The sequence below is a fragment of the Haliotis asinina genome, chromosome 8 (assembly GCF_037392515.1).
Source record: "Haliotis asinina isolate JCU_RB_2024 chromosome 8, JCU_Hal_asi_v2, whole genome shotgun sequence".
NCBI classification, from domain to species: domain Eukaryota; kingdom Metazoa; phylum Mollusca; class Gastropoda; order Lepetellida; family Haliotidae; genus Haliotis; species Haliotis asinina.
This window is the reverse complement of record NC_090287.1, coordinates 8,141,625-8,161,736: the sequence shown is the minus strand read 5'-3', so window position 1 is coordinate 8,161,736 and position 20,112 is coordinate 8,141,625. Positions and strand designations below refer to the sequence as shown.

Sequence of the window (20,112 nt, the reverse complement as noted above, 5' to 3'; positions counted from 1 at the left end):
GAAATTATTGGACGTAATTTGGAAGAGATAACAGAATCTAGCTTGGTCTGACCCACCACCGTTTCCGTCGGATTCTGTAAGCAATTAAGCATGAGTCAGGATAAGGAAAAATATGTAATTTTCTGAATAAAATTGATATTTTATACTTATCCTGACTCATGGCGAAAGCCCTCCCAGCCGCCCCTCACAGACACGCTGAATTCTCGTATTCTCGTGTTGGGCGATTACAGGAGGGAGTAAAGTGTCATGGGGGTCACCTAACCATGTGCGCGGGAAAAGGGAGGTAATACATGGGTGAGTGTGAATTTTACGTCCGCTTCTTTTAGAAGGGAACTTCAAGGAATTTCAGGTGTTCCAGTACCTTCGCCATGAAGAGGAGATAAGCAATTATGCATGAGTCAGGATAAGTATAAAATATCAATTTTATTCAGAAAATTACATTTTGCTAATTATCCAGACAGCAGTCATTTAAAGCATCTTGTATGAGACCAAAAAATAAAAAGTAAATATGTTGTAAGTATTTCATTCTTCTTTAGCGGCAAGGGACATTGCCATATTAGGGGCAAACACTTGTTGCATCTAATATACCAGATGTTTGCCTTGCATAGAGTTTGTTTTCATAATTAAGCTGTTCACATGTGTCTTTATGTGCTGTTTTCAAGAACTTATGCTTAATCTTTTGTTATATATTGTTTAGAATCTGTCACTGCCTATTCACATATATTCTCCAAGTTATTTTAAATTTTAACTATTAATTCATTCAAAATATAAAAAATCTGAACCTGTAAAATATAATTATCATGATATACATCAGCCATGACCGTTGATACATTGTTCCAGCCCACCTGTTCTTCCACTCATGTCTGTGTGGAGAATCAGCCTCAGGAGACGTGAGCATCGTGTTGCAGGATGCCAATCTACCAGCAGACCAGATCATTGTGAGTTGTCACATTGTCATGGAAAGAAAGGACACTTTTTAAAGGTTTCTATAAATCAGTTCAATCCAAATGTTAGTATTCTTTCGGGCTGTTATGAAATATCAACCTATGCGGATATGTCTCATCCTATGTACAAGTGATACCATGTGCTCTCTATACAAGTGGTACTGTGTGTACAAGTGATGTCTCATGCTCTGTATAGAAGTGATGCCATGTACATTCCATCCATGTTGTGTTGCAGGACCTCCTGCTAGTCTACTGGATGTCCTCAGATGAGAGAAGCATAACATCTTTGCCAAATCTGATTCACCTTATAAAAACTGTTACAGCCATGACAGGTGAGTTAACACAACACTCCAATATTTATTTGGTAATTAAATACTTTGCAGTTTACACCCAGTAAAGTGTCACTTACATTCTGTATATTGTCAGTTTGCTCTTTTGTCCCCCAGTTCTGTATCTTTTAACATCAAACATGTTATAAGACTTTCTATCTTATTTTAAACTGTCTCATGTTTCCTGTATAGTTTTCTCTTGTCCTGGATAATATAAGTTTATGATGTGAAGGGGTGGACATCACTGTGTGCCATCTCCATACCGATATCACCTTTTCATTTACAGACAAGAGTGAGGTTCTGGTCGATCATAACATTGCTTCCCCCTGGTGGCAGAAAATCCGAGATGCATGCTGCCACTCACAAAACATACGTGCAGTCTACATCCTTGCACTTGCTTCCCGATCTGTTGCCATGGAGATATTTGGCAGTCAAACAAAAGCCAAGGTAAATATTGAACACTAACTTAATAATCTCAAAGTCAGTTTCTAATAATGTTTCTGAAGGCTAGTCAGATGGTGTGCCAACTAGTCCCTGTTTCTAAGGCTCTTATAGAGAGTGACAGAAGTCACAAGTGGTGAATTCACACTCACAAACACTCACAGATATACAGAGACACACATATACACACACTCATCCTGCAAATATATTATGGATGAAAAAGAAAAACACCCTTAAAGTTAAATGTACTGGAACGTCCTTGTGTCGCTACAAGTGAGTGACATCTTACCAAGCTACCTTAGCTACCCTCACCTTATCTATGTCTATTGCAGGACCCAGATGCAGACACAGCCAGCCTGAGTTCAGACAAGACAGACATGTCTGAGTGGGAGTCACTAGCAGTGGATATGGAACACTGGAACCTGCTGATCAAGCAGCTGGAGGATGTCCTGGCTCTCAGCTTCCTCATCCACCTCCGACTGCCACCCAATGAAATGTCTCCTTATGGACCTAAACCAGCTTTAGACCCAATCAGATTATCTGTCTTGAAGCTGTTGGAAGGTGGCAGAGGTAAGTGTTCAGGCAGCATTTGCTATACTCAAACGTTTGTGATTTTGAACCTCATAGTATTTCTTTGTGTATATGTTGAGTGAAACATGTTGACCTCCAACATGATCTTGTCATCATATTTTTTATTTGTTCACCAAGAAATATTGATAAAATATACTGAGTTCTATTCAGACAAGCTGAAACTATTTTCATTGGTTGATAGTGATAACTCTGGGTAATACATAGACTGTTCTTCAGTTATGGCGGGGTATCCTTGTTAGTGTAGAGTGTACTCATCATGCACAAGTTGTTGACTCTTTTCCCACCTAGGTACATCTGGGTAACCTAGTTCAGTCATCTCCTGCAATTACATGACTGGAATATGACTAAAAGTTTTGTAAAACAATCTTTATCTATGCCTGTTGCAAGGGTCGATATCAGAGATTGTTGCCCAGTATATCATCCGCCTCCAGCTGCAGCCACATGCTCTCTACAAGCAGCTCCTCAGCACCAGCACCGACAGTGATGATGCAGCTCTGAATGCCGAGCCTGCCACCGAGGCCACCGAGGGTCACCAGCAGACCTCTTTGGAGAAAATACAAGGTCAGTAAAGCCAATAAACATTTCTGACCATCACATTGGATCCTGTGTATCTGACTCAGCTTACATTGCAAGTACTTCTAGCAGAGGAATTACAGTTTGAATGACGTGAAGTGTATTTAGCTACATCCTTGACATCTCCAGGGTATACGTTCCGATAAGTCTCCAGTATACCTTGGACGCATCTACATGTCGGCCCGATAGTTTTATTACCTCCCTTTGCTGGCTCTGCATTCTCACAGTAGCCAATCGGCTAAGGCGCCGTTATAACCAAGCTTGCCTGTGTCAACAAAGGTAGTGGTCGCAACTGCGAAGGTTTGCTCGCAGTGCGATTCAGATTTTAAAGAAATCATACAAACAAATTGACAGGTCCGAAACTTTAAAACAACATATGCAAGAAATCCTTCTACCTCCTCCAGAGAACCCTCTGCATGGTGTGTGTTGCCAAGTTTAATCAGTTAAAAATTTAAAAAATGAAAGTGAGTTCTGATTGGTTCACTCAGCTTCCCAGACACCTGATTGGATAAAAAGAGGAGGTAATAAATATATCAGGCAGAGCCTTAGATGCATCCAGGGTATACTGGAGACTTATCGGAACGTATACCCTGGAACTATCGAGGATGATTTAGCTATAGATTGTCTGTGTTTCTCAGACCAACTGGCAGAGCTGAGAGTGAGGTTTCCACACAGTCTGGAAAATGACATCCTGCTGTCCAACTGCTGCTGGGAGTACGCTGTTCAGTGGAACAAAGACCCAGAGGTAACACATAATGAGGGAGGGGGTAGGGTGTGTGTAGGGGGCATACTGCTGTTGAACTGTTGTTTGAAATATGCTATTCAGTGGAACAAAGACCCAGAGGTAACAAAGTGCGAGGGCGGGGTTGGTAGTCCTTGCGAGTATGAGTGCGAATGTGAGTATGAGTGCGAATGTGAGTGTGAGTGTGAGTGTGGGTGTGAGCGTAGGGTGCTTCCTGAAGTGGAAAAAAGACTCATAGATAACGTGTGTGGAGTGGTTTGATGGGTGTGTTGTGGGTTGGGTGAAAACAGCCAATGCTTGTCAGTAGACTTATCTTGCTATTCATAAGTTAGTTTTATAACAGGTGCCATATGAAGTCAAATTTGGATATGTCTCATAAGATCAGTCTCTTTTTTTCTCTGGTCAAAACACAATTATTTGAAAGTAGATGACTGTAGTGTTAAGTATCATTTTAACTTTTTATAATAATTATAAGTAATATTTTAAGGAAATAGGAAAGAAAATATGTTCCGAATATATTTTCTTCAACTTAATCAATTATTGCTTACAGTTTCAAGACATGGAATCTATACATGATAATATAATTTTGATGATCAGTCTTGAGATCTCAACCAACTCTCAGTGCTGGTTCTGGCTCATATCAGTTATTATGTTTCAGCTGATTAGCTATCTCCACTTGTCTCTGGAGTACCTTAAGCTTGTCCAAAATGCAGTTCTCCGACAAGGTTTGTAAGATCGACGATATCCTAAACACTTTTTGTTGCTATTCTGCATCAGTGTAGGGTAACCGAGATAGCTTATATCAAACGAAATGACCAGGATCTGCTAACAGATAATTCCTTAACTGGTAGTTCAGTTGCTGAACATACTGTAACAGTGCAGAGTTATGTCCCTTGAGCTTGAAAGGCATGATAACATGTTTGAATCTCGAATTTTCCACTGTGATATATTAAGGTATTATAATGTGCCTTAGCCATGCAGTTTGTGTCAGGAAAGTGGACCTGCATAATTTGTAATTTCTTCTTTCCACATCAAGCTATAATGTTTAGCTTAGGTACGTTTCAAAGTGTGTGACCTACTCACTCACTCCTAGTTGGGTAACTGTGTGGTGATGTTTCAGGTCTAAGTAGTATGATGTGGCACATGTACGTAGTGAAGAGGGTGACAGCAGCAGCAACGCTCATGGAGAAGGTGAGACACAGGCTGACCACCTTGGTCTGCAGGATGGAATGTGGGTGGTGGACTGGTCACAATGTTATACAAAAAGGACTTAAAAGATAGAACTTGTTTGTACTCAGCCTGTCCCTTGGCATTAGGAGATATAAGCTCAGCCCCAGTATACTGTCACTGTGTCATTGTGTCTAAGTGTACATTTGCTATATAAGTCATTAGTCTGGACAGGTACAAACACTGACACATGCACAGTTTTTCCTTATCCTGACTCATGCTTGATTCCTTACTCTCGTCCTCCTGGCGAAGGTAGTGGTACACCTATAATCCCTTGAAGTTCCCTTCTAAAAGAAGCGGACGTAAAATCACACTCACCCAAGTATTTCCTCCCTTTTCCCACGCACATGGTCAGGTGACTGCCATGCTACTTTGCTCTTTCCCGATTGCTCGATGAGGGTGGCTGGAGGCACTTGGGGTCCTGTATACGGCGATACGTTTTTCATTCTTTCGGTTTTTCTAACTAAATTTGTGCTGTATGCGGTTTTTGGCTTGTACATATATGTTGTATTTGTTATTAAGATACAATTTTGTAATTATTGTGTCTATTTCTAACACATATTCGTCAACTGAGACTTTTTATTATATTTATGCTCTGTTCATAGACGTGCTAGGGACAAGCAACGTCAGCTCGCATTAGCCATGTCTAAGTCTAGTGAGATAAGGTCGGGTAACCAGTTAATTGTTGATGCTGAGATTCATTCCAGTGAGAAGCCAGCCATATCTCCAAGGTTGTGTCCAGGGTCGGGTGAGTCCCCTCCCAGATGAAATCATCTGTTGAGACAGGACTGTCTCAGACCAAGAAAATTAAGAAGTCGAAGTCGTCATCTGCTAGATCATCGCAGTAACTATACTCGGGTGAGTGATGTTACGCGCTCACGTGATGAACGCGTCAGCGGAGAAGGTCTCCTTCAGTCTCTCCTATTTATAGAAGACGTCGTATCCAGTCATCCTCCCCTTCAGACTTTGACTCAAGCGGTCGATCTATGGATTCATCTTTCTCTAGGAAGAATGAAGTTAGACATCGGCGTGAATTGTCACCGGAGGAAGTCTTATTTTTGGGCTTGGAAATTACATCATGAATCACAGATGGTTTAAACCTGGCTTCCCCATCTAAGGATACCAACGAGTTCAACACATACATGATGAAGAATGACGACATTGATACGTTAACATTTCCGCTGATACCTCCTGTATCTACGATACCTGAGACTTTGTCTACAGCATTCAAGACAGCAACCAAGTTTCAACAGCAACATCTGTCGCCTTTTAACACGCATTGTTTCCCTCTTCATAATATGGAGCCATTCATCAGAGCGCTGGAGGTTGACGAAGGCTATAAAGTCATCAACACAGTTCATAGTAGATTTTACAAGGTGGAAGACGAAAGATTGGCGCAACTAGACACTACTATGAGGTGAACCTTTTTTGGATTAGCTCGATCCAGAGCCATCAACGAGACTCTCATCACTAAGTTTAGCAACCCAGTAAACGAGGAAGAGAGGATGATCCTGTTGGCACTCGTTACGCAGAGGAAGGATCAGCAATTTATGTGTGAGCACTGCAGGAATTATCTACTTCGTAGGCAGGGGCTCCTGTCCGCCACCTCATGGAGTAAGAACTTCACAAAACCCTTGTATCAAGCCCCATGGTCTGCACCTATGGTATTCGAGGGAAGGATTGAAGGGGTAGCAAGATCAGTTACTCAAGATTCAAGGGAAGTTATGATGATAAAATCCATCCAACATTTATAGAAGAGCTAGGACAACCAACACTACAGCTACGAGAGTGGAAGAATCTTCTCATTCATCCCCACACAAAACAAATACACAGCCAACCATCAGTATTCCGTCCAAACTGACTAAAGTACCAGAGCTCATTGCTATATTACGTTCGACCAAGTAGGAAGATGAACAACACAGATTTAGAGCTCCAGCGTGGGATCTAAATATTGTACTCCAACATCTCACAAGTGATGTATATGAACCACTTGATCGAACTTCATTTGAAATGTTGACTCAAAAGACGCTATTTTTACTTGCCTTGACTACAGCGGCAAAAATATCAGAAATTCATGCTCTAGACTTTAATCGAACAAGCTTCTACACAAGTCACCAGGAAACAGCTCATTTAGGTCTAAGATGGGACTTTATAGCAAAGAATCAACTGCCAGGTCAACTGGATAGACAATTCCGTGTCCCAGCTTTGTCTTCAATCTTAGGACTGTATGATACTCAAGATTTATCATTATGTCCTGTGAGAGCACTGAAAATATACATTGCACGTACCAAGTCTAGAAGACAACGTTTCAAGCACCTATTTGTCCCTATATCTACTGAGACACCCACGGAGGTTTCCCGCAACACTATCTCAGTCTGGATCAGAGCTGTTACACTTAGAGCATATAAAGCAGCAGGATTAGACCCTCCACAAGCCTCTAACCCACATGAAGTCAGAGCTCTAGCCTCTACACTAACGCTACATGGTAATTGCTCGCTATCTATTATTATGGAAGGTTGTTTTTGGAAGTCATATTCGCCAACCATTACCTGCGAGACATAGCCACGGAGGACTTCACTGACATTCATCAGTTTGGATCACTTGTCGTTGCTCAGCAACTAATAGTTCCCCGACAACGCTGACTTAACTCACCTGATTTATCACGTGACTTATGGAAGCCAGACGCTCTGCGGAGTATTTTGGTGGAAAGTCTCTGCGCATGTCTTGAACAGACTAGCATAAGTGACTATAACCTTATTATTCATTATGAAGATAACTATACATGAACAAAGATTGCAACTAGTTTCAAGTTGCATCTAGTTGCATCAGAAACTAACAGGTCACTGGCTTTATTAGTGTTATCACGTACCAGTCAACAAAACCGTCTTTTCCACTGGATGTGATTCCCCCCAAAATCTACAATGAATATGAGAAGAATAAGACTGAATTATCGCCGTTACAAGTTCCCATTAGGGGGGGAAATTATTGGACATAATTTACAACTGACAGCAGAATCCAGTGTGGCCTGGATTTCCATCGGATTCTGTAAGCAATTAAGCATGAGTAAGGATAAGGAAAAATATGTAATTTTCTGAATAAAATTGATATTTTATACTTGTCCTGTCTCATGGCTGAAGCCCTCCCAGCTGCCCCTCACAGACACGCTGAATTCTTTCATTCTCGTGTCGGGCGATTACAGGAGAGAGTGAAGTATCATGGCGGTCACCTGACCATGTGCACGGGAAAAGGGAGGTAATACATGGGTGAATGTTATTTTACATCCGTTTCTTTTAGAAGGGAACTTCAAGGGATTTCAGGTGTTCCAGTACCTTGGCCAGGAAGGGGAGAGTAAACAATCAAGCATGAGTCAGGATAAGTGTAAAATATCAATTTTATTCAGAAAATTACATCTTGCACGTACACTGCTTTAGCCATCTGCCTATGTAGGAAAGTGTTTTACAGTTATTTGGATTCATAAGGAATACATGGGTCTTTCCAGGTTGAATCTTAACACCAATGTTTTTGTTTTTATTCCATATATAATGAAATTAACAGAGATTACACTGTTTCTTTTCTTAGCCAGGAGCCATATCATCAAACTAGTAGAGATCTCAGGAATCATCATGGTCATGTTAAATGTCAGTGTTGATGAGATAACATCAGGGATTTTAGAAATAGTATTAAATGTCCATATGCATGTGAAAATGCTCACAGATGTAGTATTTAATTCCCATCATGGAATGTCAGAAATTATATTAAACGTCCATAAAGATTTGAGCTGATGCTGTGTGTTAATACTTGCTGTGTACTTCACAGGTGGGAAAGGCACCCAAAGAAAGACTTTGCAGGAAGGTAAGCTGGCAATGTGTTGAGACAGATGTTACTGTGAAATTGTTGTCTTTGTTAACAGTCAGATTCTGGTGGTACATCACCTTAACCAAACTATTTATCAAGCATCAAGAAAAAGAGGATCTCCATAATCCTTTCCAGATTTTTAAAGAAAAAATACCACATTCACTAAATTTTACATTTTACCTTTACTCATCAGGACGTTGGTATGAGTGACACAACTATGATCAGCTTCATGGACTGTGTTGTGGACTTGCTGCAGGTTGCTATGGATGTGAGTATCTGTCTCCTTGCCGCTGTCTGTGTTTGGTAGCACACATGTCCATATCTTGTACTGTGTATTCCTGTCTGGATCATGTATATTGACTCTGGGTGTCAAGATATGCTTAGTTCACATCTCAGTACATATCATATTTATCATCATTCTGACGTTGGAACACACATATTTGATTCTTAATCTATTCATGTTTTGATTGAAACTCCATGTGGTTAGGCCAACTGGAGGTTGTTCATATCAACCCATGCCTGTTCAAAATCCCATTGTTGGTTACACTTTTTCTATGCATTTTTGTCCAGCAGGCTATAAATCAATGCCACAATGTAGGTTTTGGGCTGTGCTATTGAAAAACTGTAAATGTTTTGCAAAACTTTATACAGAATGAATATTTGAGTAGATACATGTGTATAATATTTTTAGTAAATTTTCAGTGCTATGATGCTTTAGTGATATGTGACACCCGTTTTAATGTATTTTTTGTCCATGACATAAATTATGTATAGGTTCTTGATACCTGTATTTTCATGTTGTCTGTCAATTGTCGGCTTCTTTCTTCTTAAGAGCCTCCATTGATTTCTGTCTCTCAGCTGTTCTGATGTTGCATCATGCAGTTTGTAAACAATATTTGTTCATAAGTTGTAATAATAGTTTGTATAAATTTAGGCTCATGATGCTTACATAGCTAACGGTACCAACATGTCACTTGCACTTGTGTATCATTACTCCTTGTCCAATCATGTTACGTTAATCTGTAATCTTCAGTGTGATATGTCTCTATTTGAAGATCTGACCTCTCCACAGAATGTTACAGTAGGGCAACTGTCTTATCAGAGAGTAATTTGCTGTTAATTTTCAGTATGTGTGAATTTTTCTTCAGAACACATCTAATATTTGTATGTCAAAAATGAACTTCCAGTCGATATTTCAAATAAGAAAGCCTCCAGAATACCTTTGTGTAGGTATAGTTTATATCCTTCCTTTCTGAAGACAAAAGCATCTACATGGATTATTATTGTATGACATTTCTTTACTGTAAAAGGGTATGTTTGTCCTCTCAGGCACTTCTATATTTTGGAGATCAAAATCTTTTTTTTTTTTTTTTTTTTTTTGTGGATCTGAATACTTTAAGAAAACTGTCACTTGACTGACTCAAAATCTTTCATCTGGGCAGATAAAGTGTAGGGTTGATTCACACAACTTTCAAATCAGGGCTGTCAAGTTTTTTCTTGCTGAGAGGTATCACATGAGAATAGCAGACTTTTTGTAAGATTGTGTCCTCAAGTGAAAGGCAGAATTTTGTTTTTAATGTCAAAAACTGTTATCTTTTAAGGATGGAGGAATATTCCGCTTTTTTCATGGGATGTTTATCAGAGATGCAGCATTAGTAAGAAACAAATTGTGCCTCTTGCTTCTAATATTGTTAATCATGTTCGTTTTATTTATTTTCTGTGTGAGCTTCTCTCTCTATCTTTCTGTTGCATTTAACTGTCAATATGGATCAGAAATATGAAACAGAAAATCATGTAAAATTATTAATCGTGTTTGAGCACTTGTAGCTGTTCACCATGCAGAGTTGCTTCCCTTGGGTGTACCAGAAACCTGTTACTCTGCTACTGGGTTTTAATCCTCTTTCTTCCTTGAAGAGTTGTCAGCATCAGATTTATTGGTCTCATCTGTGTTGCAGACACATGAGGCCTGTTGGTTTCAGTTTTCCTCCTACTTCATCACAACATGCTGTGACTTGACTGAAATACTGTTCAAAGCAGCATAAATGCCAACTCACTCACTCGCTCACTTACTCACTATTAATCATGTTTGATTAGGAATCATAATCATTAGAATGACTTTGAAATTCTGAGATGGCTGAATGTAAATGATATGTATGTATGGATGTACGCTTGCAGAGGTTCTTGTGACGAATTATACGTCTCATGTAACAAGTGATTATTGATGCATATATTTCACAGCATGCTGCGATGAGAGCATGTCACCTGATTTAAAACTGCATTAATTTAGTTACTGAGAAAACAGTTCTGAAACCAAGGATCTTTAAACCGAAAGCTCTTGGAATCATATTTACCCAATAATGGACATTTATCCTTTCAGTACACTTGGTATTATGCAGCTGGATGTAACCCAGCAGGATGAATTAAATCATATTTGATCATTGTCCCAAATATTGGATTTTTCTGATATTTGGACTTTTTGTAACTAAGTGTCACGCATAATTTGGCAGTTTCAACATGTTGACAGGAAAATGGGTCTGAATATTATTTTGAGATGAAGAAAGAATGTGAACTTTGTATACATATATGGTTTCAGTTTTTTTCAGGGTTCTAAAAGATGCATGTACTTCAAAATTCAGGGAATAGATATTAGTTCCCATGTCTACTGTAATTTTTAAAAACATGAGGAATTTGATAATGGAGGTGTATTGCCTTCAGTTATTTCTACCAAACAGTTGTAAACTTCCAAACAAGCAAGTTTCAGCAGGTGTATAACAGGATATTTTTCTTCACTTTCAACAAGTTTGTTTTGTCACGGCCATTAGGATTGTAGCTGGTATTAACCATGGAATGTTCAATGCATGGTACATTAATCAGGCTAACATTAATAATGGTTGCTATGCAACAGTCAAATAATGTGTGTGTTGTTGAAATACAGATACGGCAATGATTTGTTGGAATGGTGTGCTACTTTCTTTATGGTAGAAATCTTGTTTTGGAAGAGACTTTCTTTGCAAACATGCCACAATTTGTTCTCAATTTTTTTGTGATTTTTTAATATGCAGATAGGAAATATTTTTTCTTCATAAAATATTTTTATGAATATATGACATTTCCTTCTTAATGGGATACTTTCTATTGAACATTTTGTTTAGTTAATGATGCCAGGTGAAATATATGGTCAATATCATGGTTATCTTGAGAGCACCTTGTCAAGTTTACTATCAGGAAGGTTAGCAGCAGGAATGACAGTCTGTACATCTCAAGGTCTGACCAGTTTCATTTCTGAAAGACAGGAAGAGAAAATAATAATTCCATTAATCACTTTCTGAAATGTGAAATATCTGACTAAATTTGTTTAGGCATTGTGCCTACTAACTTGTGTTCCTGTCTACAATATACACCATTTCTTAGATGAGTTAATCTTGGGAGGTTGTCATGTCAAGGGCCTGGGTACAGTTCCTTTTGGACACAATGTGTGAGTCCCGTTTCTGATGTCCCCCACTGTGATATTGCTGGATTATTGCTAAAAGCAGCATAAAATACACTCACGCAGTAATTTAGGGACGGGAATGCTGTACTCACAGTACGAGTAAAGTCTTTTCTAGACCATGCTGTTGTAAATGTGAAATTGTTGAGTATAGATTACTAGACATTATCATTATCACAGACAGTGGAATAATTGTGACATGGGTGGGATGTGGTAAGAATGATAAATGTCAGGTAGGACTGTAAAACAAATTAGAAGCTGGTCTGGCCTTATAGTGAACGATGCTATTCCTGTGCCCTCTGCACCAAATACCATAAATTGTCGATGTTCCCACCAGGCCAACTGTGAGGCAAACGAGGTACCAGTGTTCAACCTGGAGCAGTTGTGGCAGCAGATTCGAGGCCCTGCCTCCCTTGTGGAGCTGGCAGTGGATCAAAAGGCCACCAACTACCACCTGATTCGCCACCACTACCACCTTGCTATCATCAGTCATGCTGTCATGCTCTTCAACATGAAGTCGGTCAAGGTCCTGTCTCTGTTCGATACAAAGGTAAGCCAGTGGTTCTCTGCTATTGTAGCAGTGGTGGAGTGAGTGAGTTTTGTTTTATGCTGCACTCAGCAATGTTCCAGCTATATGGTTTCAGTATATAATCGAGTCTAGACCAGACAGTCCAGTGATCACAACCATGAGCATTGATCTGCGCAGTTGTGAACCGATGATGTGTCAACCAAGTCAATGAGCCTGACCACCTGAAGTCACCTCTTATGACTAGCAGGGCAAGCATGGGTTGCTGAAGGTCTATGCTACCCTGGACCTTCACAGGCATGGTGAAAGTTAGGCCTGAAAGATACGAGGTCATTGCCATGCACAGATAATCAGTGACCCAGTTGTTTAAGGCAGTGCTGTTTCCTGAGCAGAATTATGTCTATGCAAGAAACATTTCTTCAAATCTTTTTTTTCCCGGATAGTGTTTAAAGATTTCTTTCTATCACTCCATTTCTTGTGGGTTCTACCAAATATGTAAAGGTTGGTGATACGCTTGACTTCGCACTTTCATCCCAAATCAGGCTGGCATGACATACGGAATAATGTTCAAAATGGTACTAAATCCGCCTCACACAGTGCAGTACGTTTCGGTAGCAAATGTCGTGGACCACCTAAATTAGGTTACCTATCAATTTAACCAACTTATTTTGACACCAAATGTACATTGCATGGATATACTGGTTTTCTATGTCATTACTCTTATACAAGCTCTGGAACTGTGGTCGAGGTTGATGGATGTTGTCTATTATGTTTGTCAGGGGCGGAATAGCTTCTTCAAGGAGCTGCACTCCCATCCGGTGCTGCCAAACCAGAATGTTGATGCAGCACTGTCTGTTTCCAGGAGAACGGTTAGTCAGCTTTATGTATAAATGTATAACAATTGATGACCTTGTATTAGAGTGGTCATGGTCTGAGACAGTGTACGGTAAAACAGGATGGTGAGTCAGCTTTGTGTATAAATGTATAACAATTGATGACCTTGAGGTTAAGTGGTCATGGTCTAAGACAGTGCATGGTAAAACAGGAGAACCACAAGCCCAAGCTGGTGGACATCACTTCAACATGCAGTAGCAGGGATGTTATGTGATTCAGTGTTTGATGTGTCATGGGATGTTTTTCTGCTGTGAATGAGACATTCATCTACACACTACAGATGCTGTAGTCCTACTAATGGGAAATAATAGACAACGTTGACCAGTACTGCTCATGAGTAGTTACGTATACTTACGGAAACTAATTTCCAGACTCATGTTAGATCATGACTGATATTATCAGTTTTCCACATTAGTAGAGATTTAACAACTGTCTGGCCCCTGATCCAGTCTTCTCCCAGGTTTCCACATTAGTAGAGATTTAACAACTGTCTGGCCCCTGATCCAGTCTTCTCCCAGTTTTCCACATTAGTAGTGATTTGACAACTGTCTGGTCCCTGATCCAGTCTTCTGCCAGGTTTCCACATTAGTAGAGATTTAACAACTGTCTGGTCCCTGATCCAGTCTTCTGCCAGGTTTCCACATTAGTAGTGATTTGACAACTGTCTGGTCCCTGATCCAGTCTTCTGCCAGGTTTCCACATTAGTAGAGATTTAACAACTGTCTGGTCCCTGATCCTGTCTTCTCCTATTCTTGCAAACTGAATAAAAGTAACAAGTAAGTAAGTAAGTAAGTAACAAGCAGCTGGCTGCCGGGTAGATGTTATTTCATACACTGGCCTTAGTTTGAAAAGTGGAACCATGAATTAATATTTTAAATGTGCCATTTGTGTGTTGTTACTTTTGTCTACATTTGATTGTTTTGTCTTATGAGATTTTGTGACCCTTGTGAATGTCTTCTTAAGACCCTTTTGACTCTTGATAAAATTTTCACTCATATTAATCATTACCATGCAAACAAATTTAATTGTGTTGTACACTGTGACAGGGGGATGACACTGTTGTCCTATTATTGTCCCCTGCCACAACGCAGAACGGGGAACTATGTTTTCAGCGATGTCTGTATGTCTGTCTGTCCGTCCATCAATATGTCCTTATGTATCCCGTGATTCTTATTACACGATATCTTATGAACTATTGTACCCAGTATCTTCAAATTTGGTATAGCCTACATTGGGATTATGTAAACACCAGTCAGTTTTGGTGACCTTGATCTTATGTTTAAGGTCAGTTTTATCATTATTTCATTGTTCTTTATGTTCAAGGGACATTGTCATATTTGTGGCAAAGACTTGTTTTTCTGAAGTGATTGTTCTGCTGCAGTTCCTGTGCAGGGTGATAACAGAAGCCATCAGTACCTTAGGGGAGAGAAGTGAGGATGTCAGTACGAGTCCACGTCGACAACAGAAGACTGTTGCCTTCCGCTGGCCTATGCTTGCTGTAGATTTGGGGAAGGACTTTGGCCTTGACATAGACTACCTCAAACGGCACCATGTTTGTCAGCTGTACTCTGTCGGACGTGACAAGTTGGCTGAGGAGGTCAGTACACTGGCTGTCGCTGTTCTGTTATTGTTACCTCAATCAACTGTTGTTAATAAGTATTGGACACAATTGTTAGTGTCACATCGTATGTGTGTCAGCTATTTGATCCATTTGATTTAAATTTCCTAATCATCCAGATCTAGATGAGATGACTGGAGTGTCCTCAGACCCTCTACTGGTTGTAAGATGTGACCAAATGGAATTGATTGGGCACATATACATGGTTCAATGATAGTGTAATCTGATGGGGCAGTGGGGTAGCCAAGTTGTTAATGTGTTTGCTCATGAAGCCGAAAAACCTGGGTTCCATTCCCCACCTGGGTACAATTGTGAAGCTTATTTCTGGTGTCCCTGCCATGATATCACAGGAATATTACTAAAAGCGGCATAAAACCATACTCACTCACTGATAATCTTATTGGGTGGATGGTTGTTCACGTATGAAACACTGTATTGTCTGGGTCTGTTACCATATATGTTGTTAGACATATAGATAGACATGTTCTGGTGGCAAGCTCGCCATAGACAATGTCCTTTGGAATGTGACTGTTGTCCATTCTGCACACATGGCCAAGCAAGTGCAGGCGTCTCTGGGTGAGAATGGCAAACATGCTTGGTATGCCACCTAGGAGTCACTTCAGGCAGCACTTGTGGAAGATGTTCAGCCTCTGCTCTTGGCAAAAGTAAGGAGTCTAGACTTAGCTACCATAGAGAAGGGTATATATGTAGGTGAAAAAATATCGAGAGCAGTATTACACAAGAAAAACAGACATCGCCCAGCTGGAAATGGGTACCCTGTGGGAAAAGTTACGTGACTATAACATTCTAGCACCTGACAGGCAGCTTGGGTTATCTGGGGTAATAATGTCCTGCGCTTTGATTGTTAGCACTATGAGCATACCTGATGTGGTGTTTGGCACAATATAAATGGGCACATTGTTATTATTATCATTGTCTCACCATCATTGTTGCCACTAGGTGTTGCTGACCGTCAATGACCACGAGCTGATGGGGTCACAGCTGTTACCTATCGCGGGTCAGCGTGTGGCCCACTTCTTGTTTAGATGTGACTACAAAGGGACCGTGAAGATCATGTCGGACATCTCCACCACTCTGTCCACTTGGCTGAAGCAGCTGGTGAGTGACTGTTCTGGAGATTACTTGATGGTAAGGAAATAGGACCGCTTCTCACATAGCCGACTGACCATTGACCAGTGTGTGAGTTCTAATTTACTGCACCATAATGCAATTGACACACCATTCCTGAAAACACTTGTATTTGATGTGACACGTGTGGATTCAACTTCCAAAACTCGTGTAACGTTAGAAATTAACAAAACTAGAACTTCATCATTTTCTATCATATCAATCCAAAGCACTTTAAGATGATTTTGATCACGTTTTCTGATTGTACATTGTGGATATATATAATTTGTACTGAAGAGCTTCATTGGATATTGGGATCTTAGACTTGACATAATAATAAAAATATGTTTATTGGGGTTATTGAAAAAATGTCTGTTTCCCTAAAACTCAAAGACCCTATGTGAATTAACAGCCTTCAGTGGAAAGTTGGACATTTTCTAATGAGATATAATACTCAAAAGAAGTTAGATATACCATTCAATAGATTCTTCAGCATTGCTATAGTTACTGTCATGGAATGACAGATTAACTGTGGTAATATGAAGTAGTGGCTGAGCTGGCTGATAACTTTGTTGGAGGAGTATATAACCTTGGTATAAGGGATTTGTCAGGTGTTTCTGGCCCTAAAGCTTGACTATAGTGCAAATACAAATGAAAAATGCCGTTTTTATTGTGACCTGAGTCAGTATGTTGTTTCCAGGACCCGGATGAGCTGGTCAAGCCTGATCCCCCGATGTCCGACACAGCCTTGCTTCTAGAACATGTAGCCAATCAACTGCCGGAAGGCTACTCAGAGTACAACCTAGCAATCTCATTGGTTGAATTAGTACAGTTATTGTTATCGTCGTCGTCAGATACAGATTGTTAGCATAGGTGCTGGTGACCAGGGGCTTATGATTATGGAAACAAATCATAATGTTTTTTCTTTGTTTTCAACAACTTGCACCAGTCCCACAATGCCTTGTTAATATGTGGGCAGAATGTCTGCAGACAGTGTTTTAGAGCTAAAACACAGGACATGCTCTGAACAGGTCAACTTACAGCTCAGGTCATCAGGTCAAGATGGCTCAGCTTTTCATAGATCCTCATACAGCACTGGTGATGATGCCAGACCCTGGGTTTGGGTTAGGTACACGCAGACACACTTTTAGGTCATTGGTAGTCAATGTTAGTTTGAAGTAACCAGTAGATGGAGAATCTGAACATATTATTTTCCACCTCAGTTAATATTGTTGGCATTTTACCAGCTTGTCTTTCATCAATGTTCATCTTGTGATAATACCATAACAATGTCCTCGTTCGTTATATATTGTTGTTGTTGTTGTGCTAACCTTCCATGTACAGTGTCAACAGAATAAAACTATGTCCACCATATGCATTGGACGAGAACTTGGTGTGTCATTCATGGCAGAAGCAAAACTATTTTTATTGTATCAATATCTATATTTATGAACCTGTCACTACAACATTCGTAAGTCAGTGATAAAATATACAGTTATGACAGGTCATAACGTTACAAATGTTTTGTGGATCGTGGCCCAGAAACATAACAATATTCATTTATAGCTTTTTCAGGCCCCTTATTGTAGGTGTTGACAGGATACGAAGTCAATAATTGTTCACTAATACCACAGAGTCTGCTTAACCTTTGTACCTTGGGTTTGAACCCAAGATTTGGGTTTGTTTGCACCAAAATTTTGAATTCATAACAGACCTTCTTCCGTTATGTATACATGCTGTGTGGTTAATGTGTTTACATGTCATGCTGAAGACTGATTTCCTGCTTGGATACAATGTGATAATTCTTTCTTCCCCAGTCGTGATGTGTGGATATTGTTAAACATTATAAATCTGACTCTCCCTCTTGCCCGGACATTCTGTGATAGAAGCGAAGTAGTGTTTAAACTGATGGTACATCAGAACTCTCTATTTGATGTGGGCAGACAGTCAAGTCCGAGATTAAGTACTTAAATCCTTCCCTGCGTAAAGTAAAGATATGGGAATGGAAAATGCCAGTATGGCTGTGTATAGGACAATGTGCACCAGATAGATGTGCTACTCAAAACTTGATATGGATCACTTAACTGTGGTTACTGTCATTGCAGGTGACTTTGATCTTAGCAACAAAAACGCCATGCTGAACATAACCTAATAGGGACTACACTACAACCTTTACAGTGTAGATGCTATAATGCTCAGAGCAAGCAGGATGAGTACATTTTGAGTTATAAAAAAGTGATAAAAGTGATTTGGTTGACCTACATGTACACATTTGTTTTGAAGATACACAAATTGAATGTTTGTCCAAATGCTTGTCACTTACACAAACATCAGACAGCTCCTCTGACAAGACCTGTTGAGTTTTTCCAAAGAAGTATTTATCAAAGTAAAATATTTACTTTTAATCACATTGCTAAGCAGGCAGCAGTAAATGAAAGTCTGAACTTAGGCACTGAAAACATGCAATCCAGCTGTTGAGAGCACTTATATATTATGATAGACACTTTTGTGTATTATGGAAATATCCCCGTGTTAAATTGAGTAGTATATGCGTAATGAGATATAAATGTGCAATATTTACATTGATGATGGTTAAGCAAGGAGTAATGTACATATACCTAATGTATTCACCACGTTAGATATGCAGGTCAATGTCACTGAAGATGCTAGTTACGTATTGTAGCTCTTGCAACTCAGGTCAGTCTGTTCTGGGTCTCTGAATAGTACCAGGCCTGCAGCTTGTGAATGAACCCACGATATTTATGAAGCGTGATCAATTTCATCCTATTGTCAAGATGTTGTGACCAAGTTTATTTTATGTTTGTTGTAATATTTCTCCGTCTAATGTAGTGCTTCTGCTGTTTTAATTCTATGCAAACTATATCTAATGCTCATTGTAAATACACAGGGTTTGTCCATTCTGATTAAAATAAGGTGCTTAATGATGGATTTTGTTGGCTTGTCATTTTATATCTATGACGACCGCTGCCATATAGCTGGAATATTGCCGAGTGCAGTGTAAAACTCAGCTCACTCACTCACTCAATAAGCTCACTCACTCATATCTATGACCTATAATGTATACCACTCAAAAGAAGTTTACAAGCAGTTAGTTCTTTCCTATTTTTGGTTGTTAATATGACAGAACAGTGATATGAAAGAATTTGGTGCTCTTTAAATTCTTTTGAGTAGCATTAACGGTGGAAAGCTTGAATAAAAAAACCCCAAAACAGTTAAGTATACAAACTAACAAATAATTTCAACTTCTATGACAATAGGAGTGAAATTGAACCACACAGATGCATACACACATACATTTCTATTCAGTATTCAAATACTAGCAGGATTGGTGATTGTTAATAGCACAGATAAACTAGGGGCCACTGCAAAGGTCTAAAGATTCTTATACAATCCCAAAACTCTTCAGTCTAAGTAAACTTAGTCTCAGTGTTTTTTACACTCCATTACTGAGTCTAACAAAACCTAGTAGGAGGTCGCGTTAGGTAACCTTTGAGATTGACCAATCAGAACACAGCGTACCAAATCGTGAAAGTGGACAGTTGCTGCTGTGATTAAACAGTTGCTGAAAATAGCGTTTTTTGGTCAATTTTCAAAGATGTCTGCTAAATATTACTGCAGGTCATATACCGGTGTTTTATGCGGATTTTCGTTTATCGAGGAATCAGAGTCACTGACTAGTAAATTTTTTGAGTCCAGGCAAACCCTAAACAGTAGCTGTTATCTGATTGGTTAAATC

The 20,112-nt window shown here is 39.6% G+C and overlaps 1 protein-coding gene across 1 annotated transcript in view; it reads left to right on the top strand.

Moving 5' to 3' along the window:
- The window catches only part of LOC137293807 (rab3 GTPase-activating protein non-catalytic subunit-like), a 33,430-nt gene extending 14,130 nt beyond the window's left edge, over window positions 1-19,300 (top strand). The window contains exons 20-34 of the mRNA XM_067824556.1: window positions 841-938; window positions 1,180-1,276; window positions 1,560-1,720; window positions 2,047-2,284; window positions 2,693-2,866; window positions 3,517-3,623; window positions 4,279-4,345; window positions 4,741-4,811; window positions 8,664-8,699; window positions 8,896-8,970; window positions 12,527-12,739; window positions 13,495-13,584; window positions 14,991-15,206; window positions 16,188-16,346; window positions 17,056-19,300. Coding sequence (XP_067680657.1) covers window positions 841-938; window positions 1,180-1,276; window positions 1,560-1,720; window positions 2,047-2,284; window positions 2,693-2,866; window positions 3,517-3,623; window positions 4,279-4,345; window positions 4,741-4,811; window positions 8,664-8,699; window positions 8,896-8,970; window positions 12,527-12,739; window positions 13,495-13,584; window positions 14,991-15,206; window positions 16,188-16,346; window positions 17,056-17,223 — 1,970 coding nt within the window. The 3' untranslated portion in view covers window positions 17,224-19,300. The remainder of the gene's footprint in view (window positions 1-840; window positions 939-1,179; window positions 1,277-1,559; window positions 1,721-2,046; window positions 2,285-2,692; window positions 2,867-3,516; window positions 3,624-4,278; window positions 4,346-4,740; window positions 4,812-8,663; window positions 8,700-8,895; window positions 8,971-12,526; window positions 12,740-13,494; window positions 13,585-14,990; window positions 15,207-16,187; window positions 16,347-17,055) is intronic.
- Window positions 19,301-20,112: the final 812 nt, after the last annotated feature.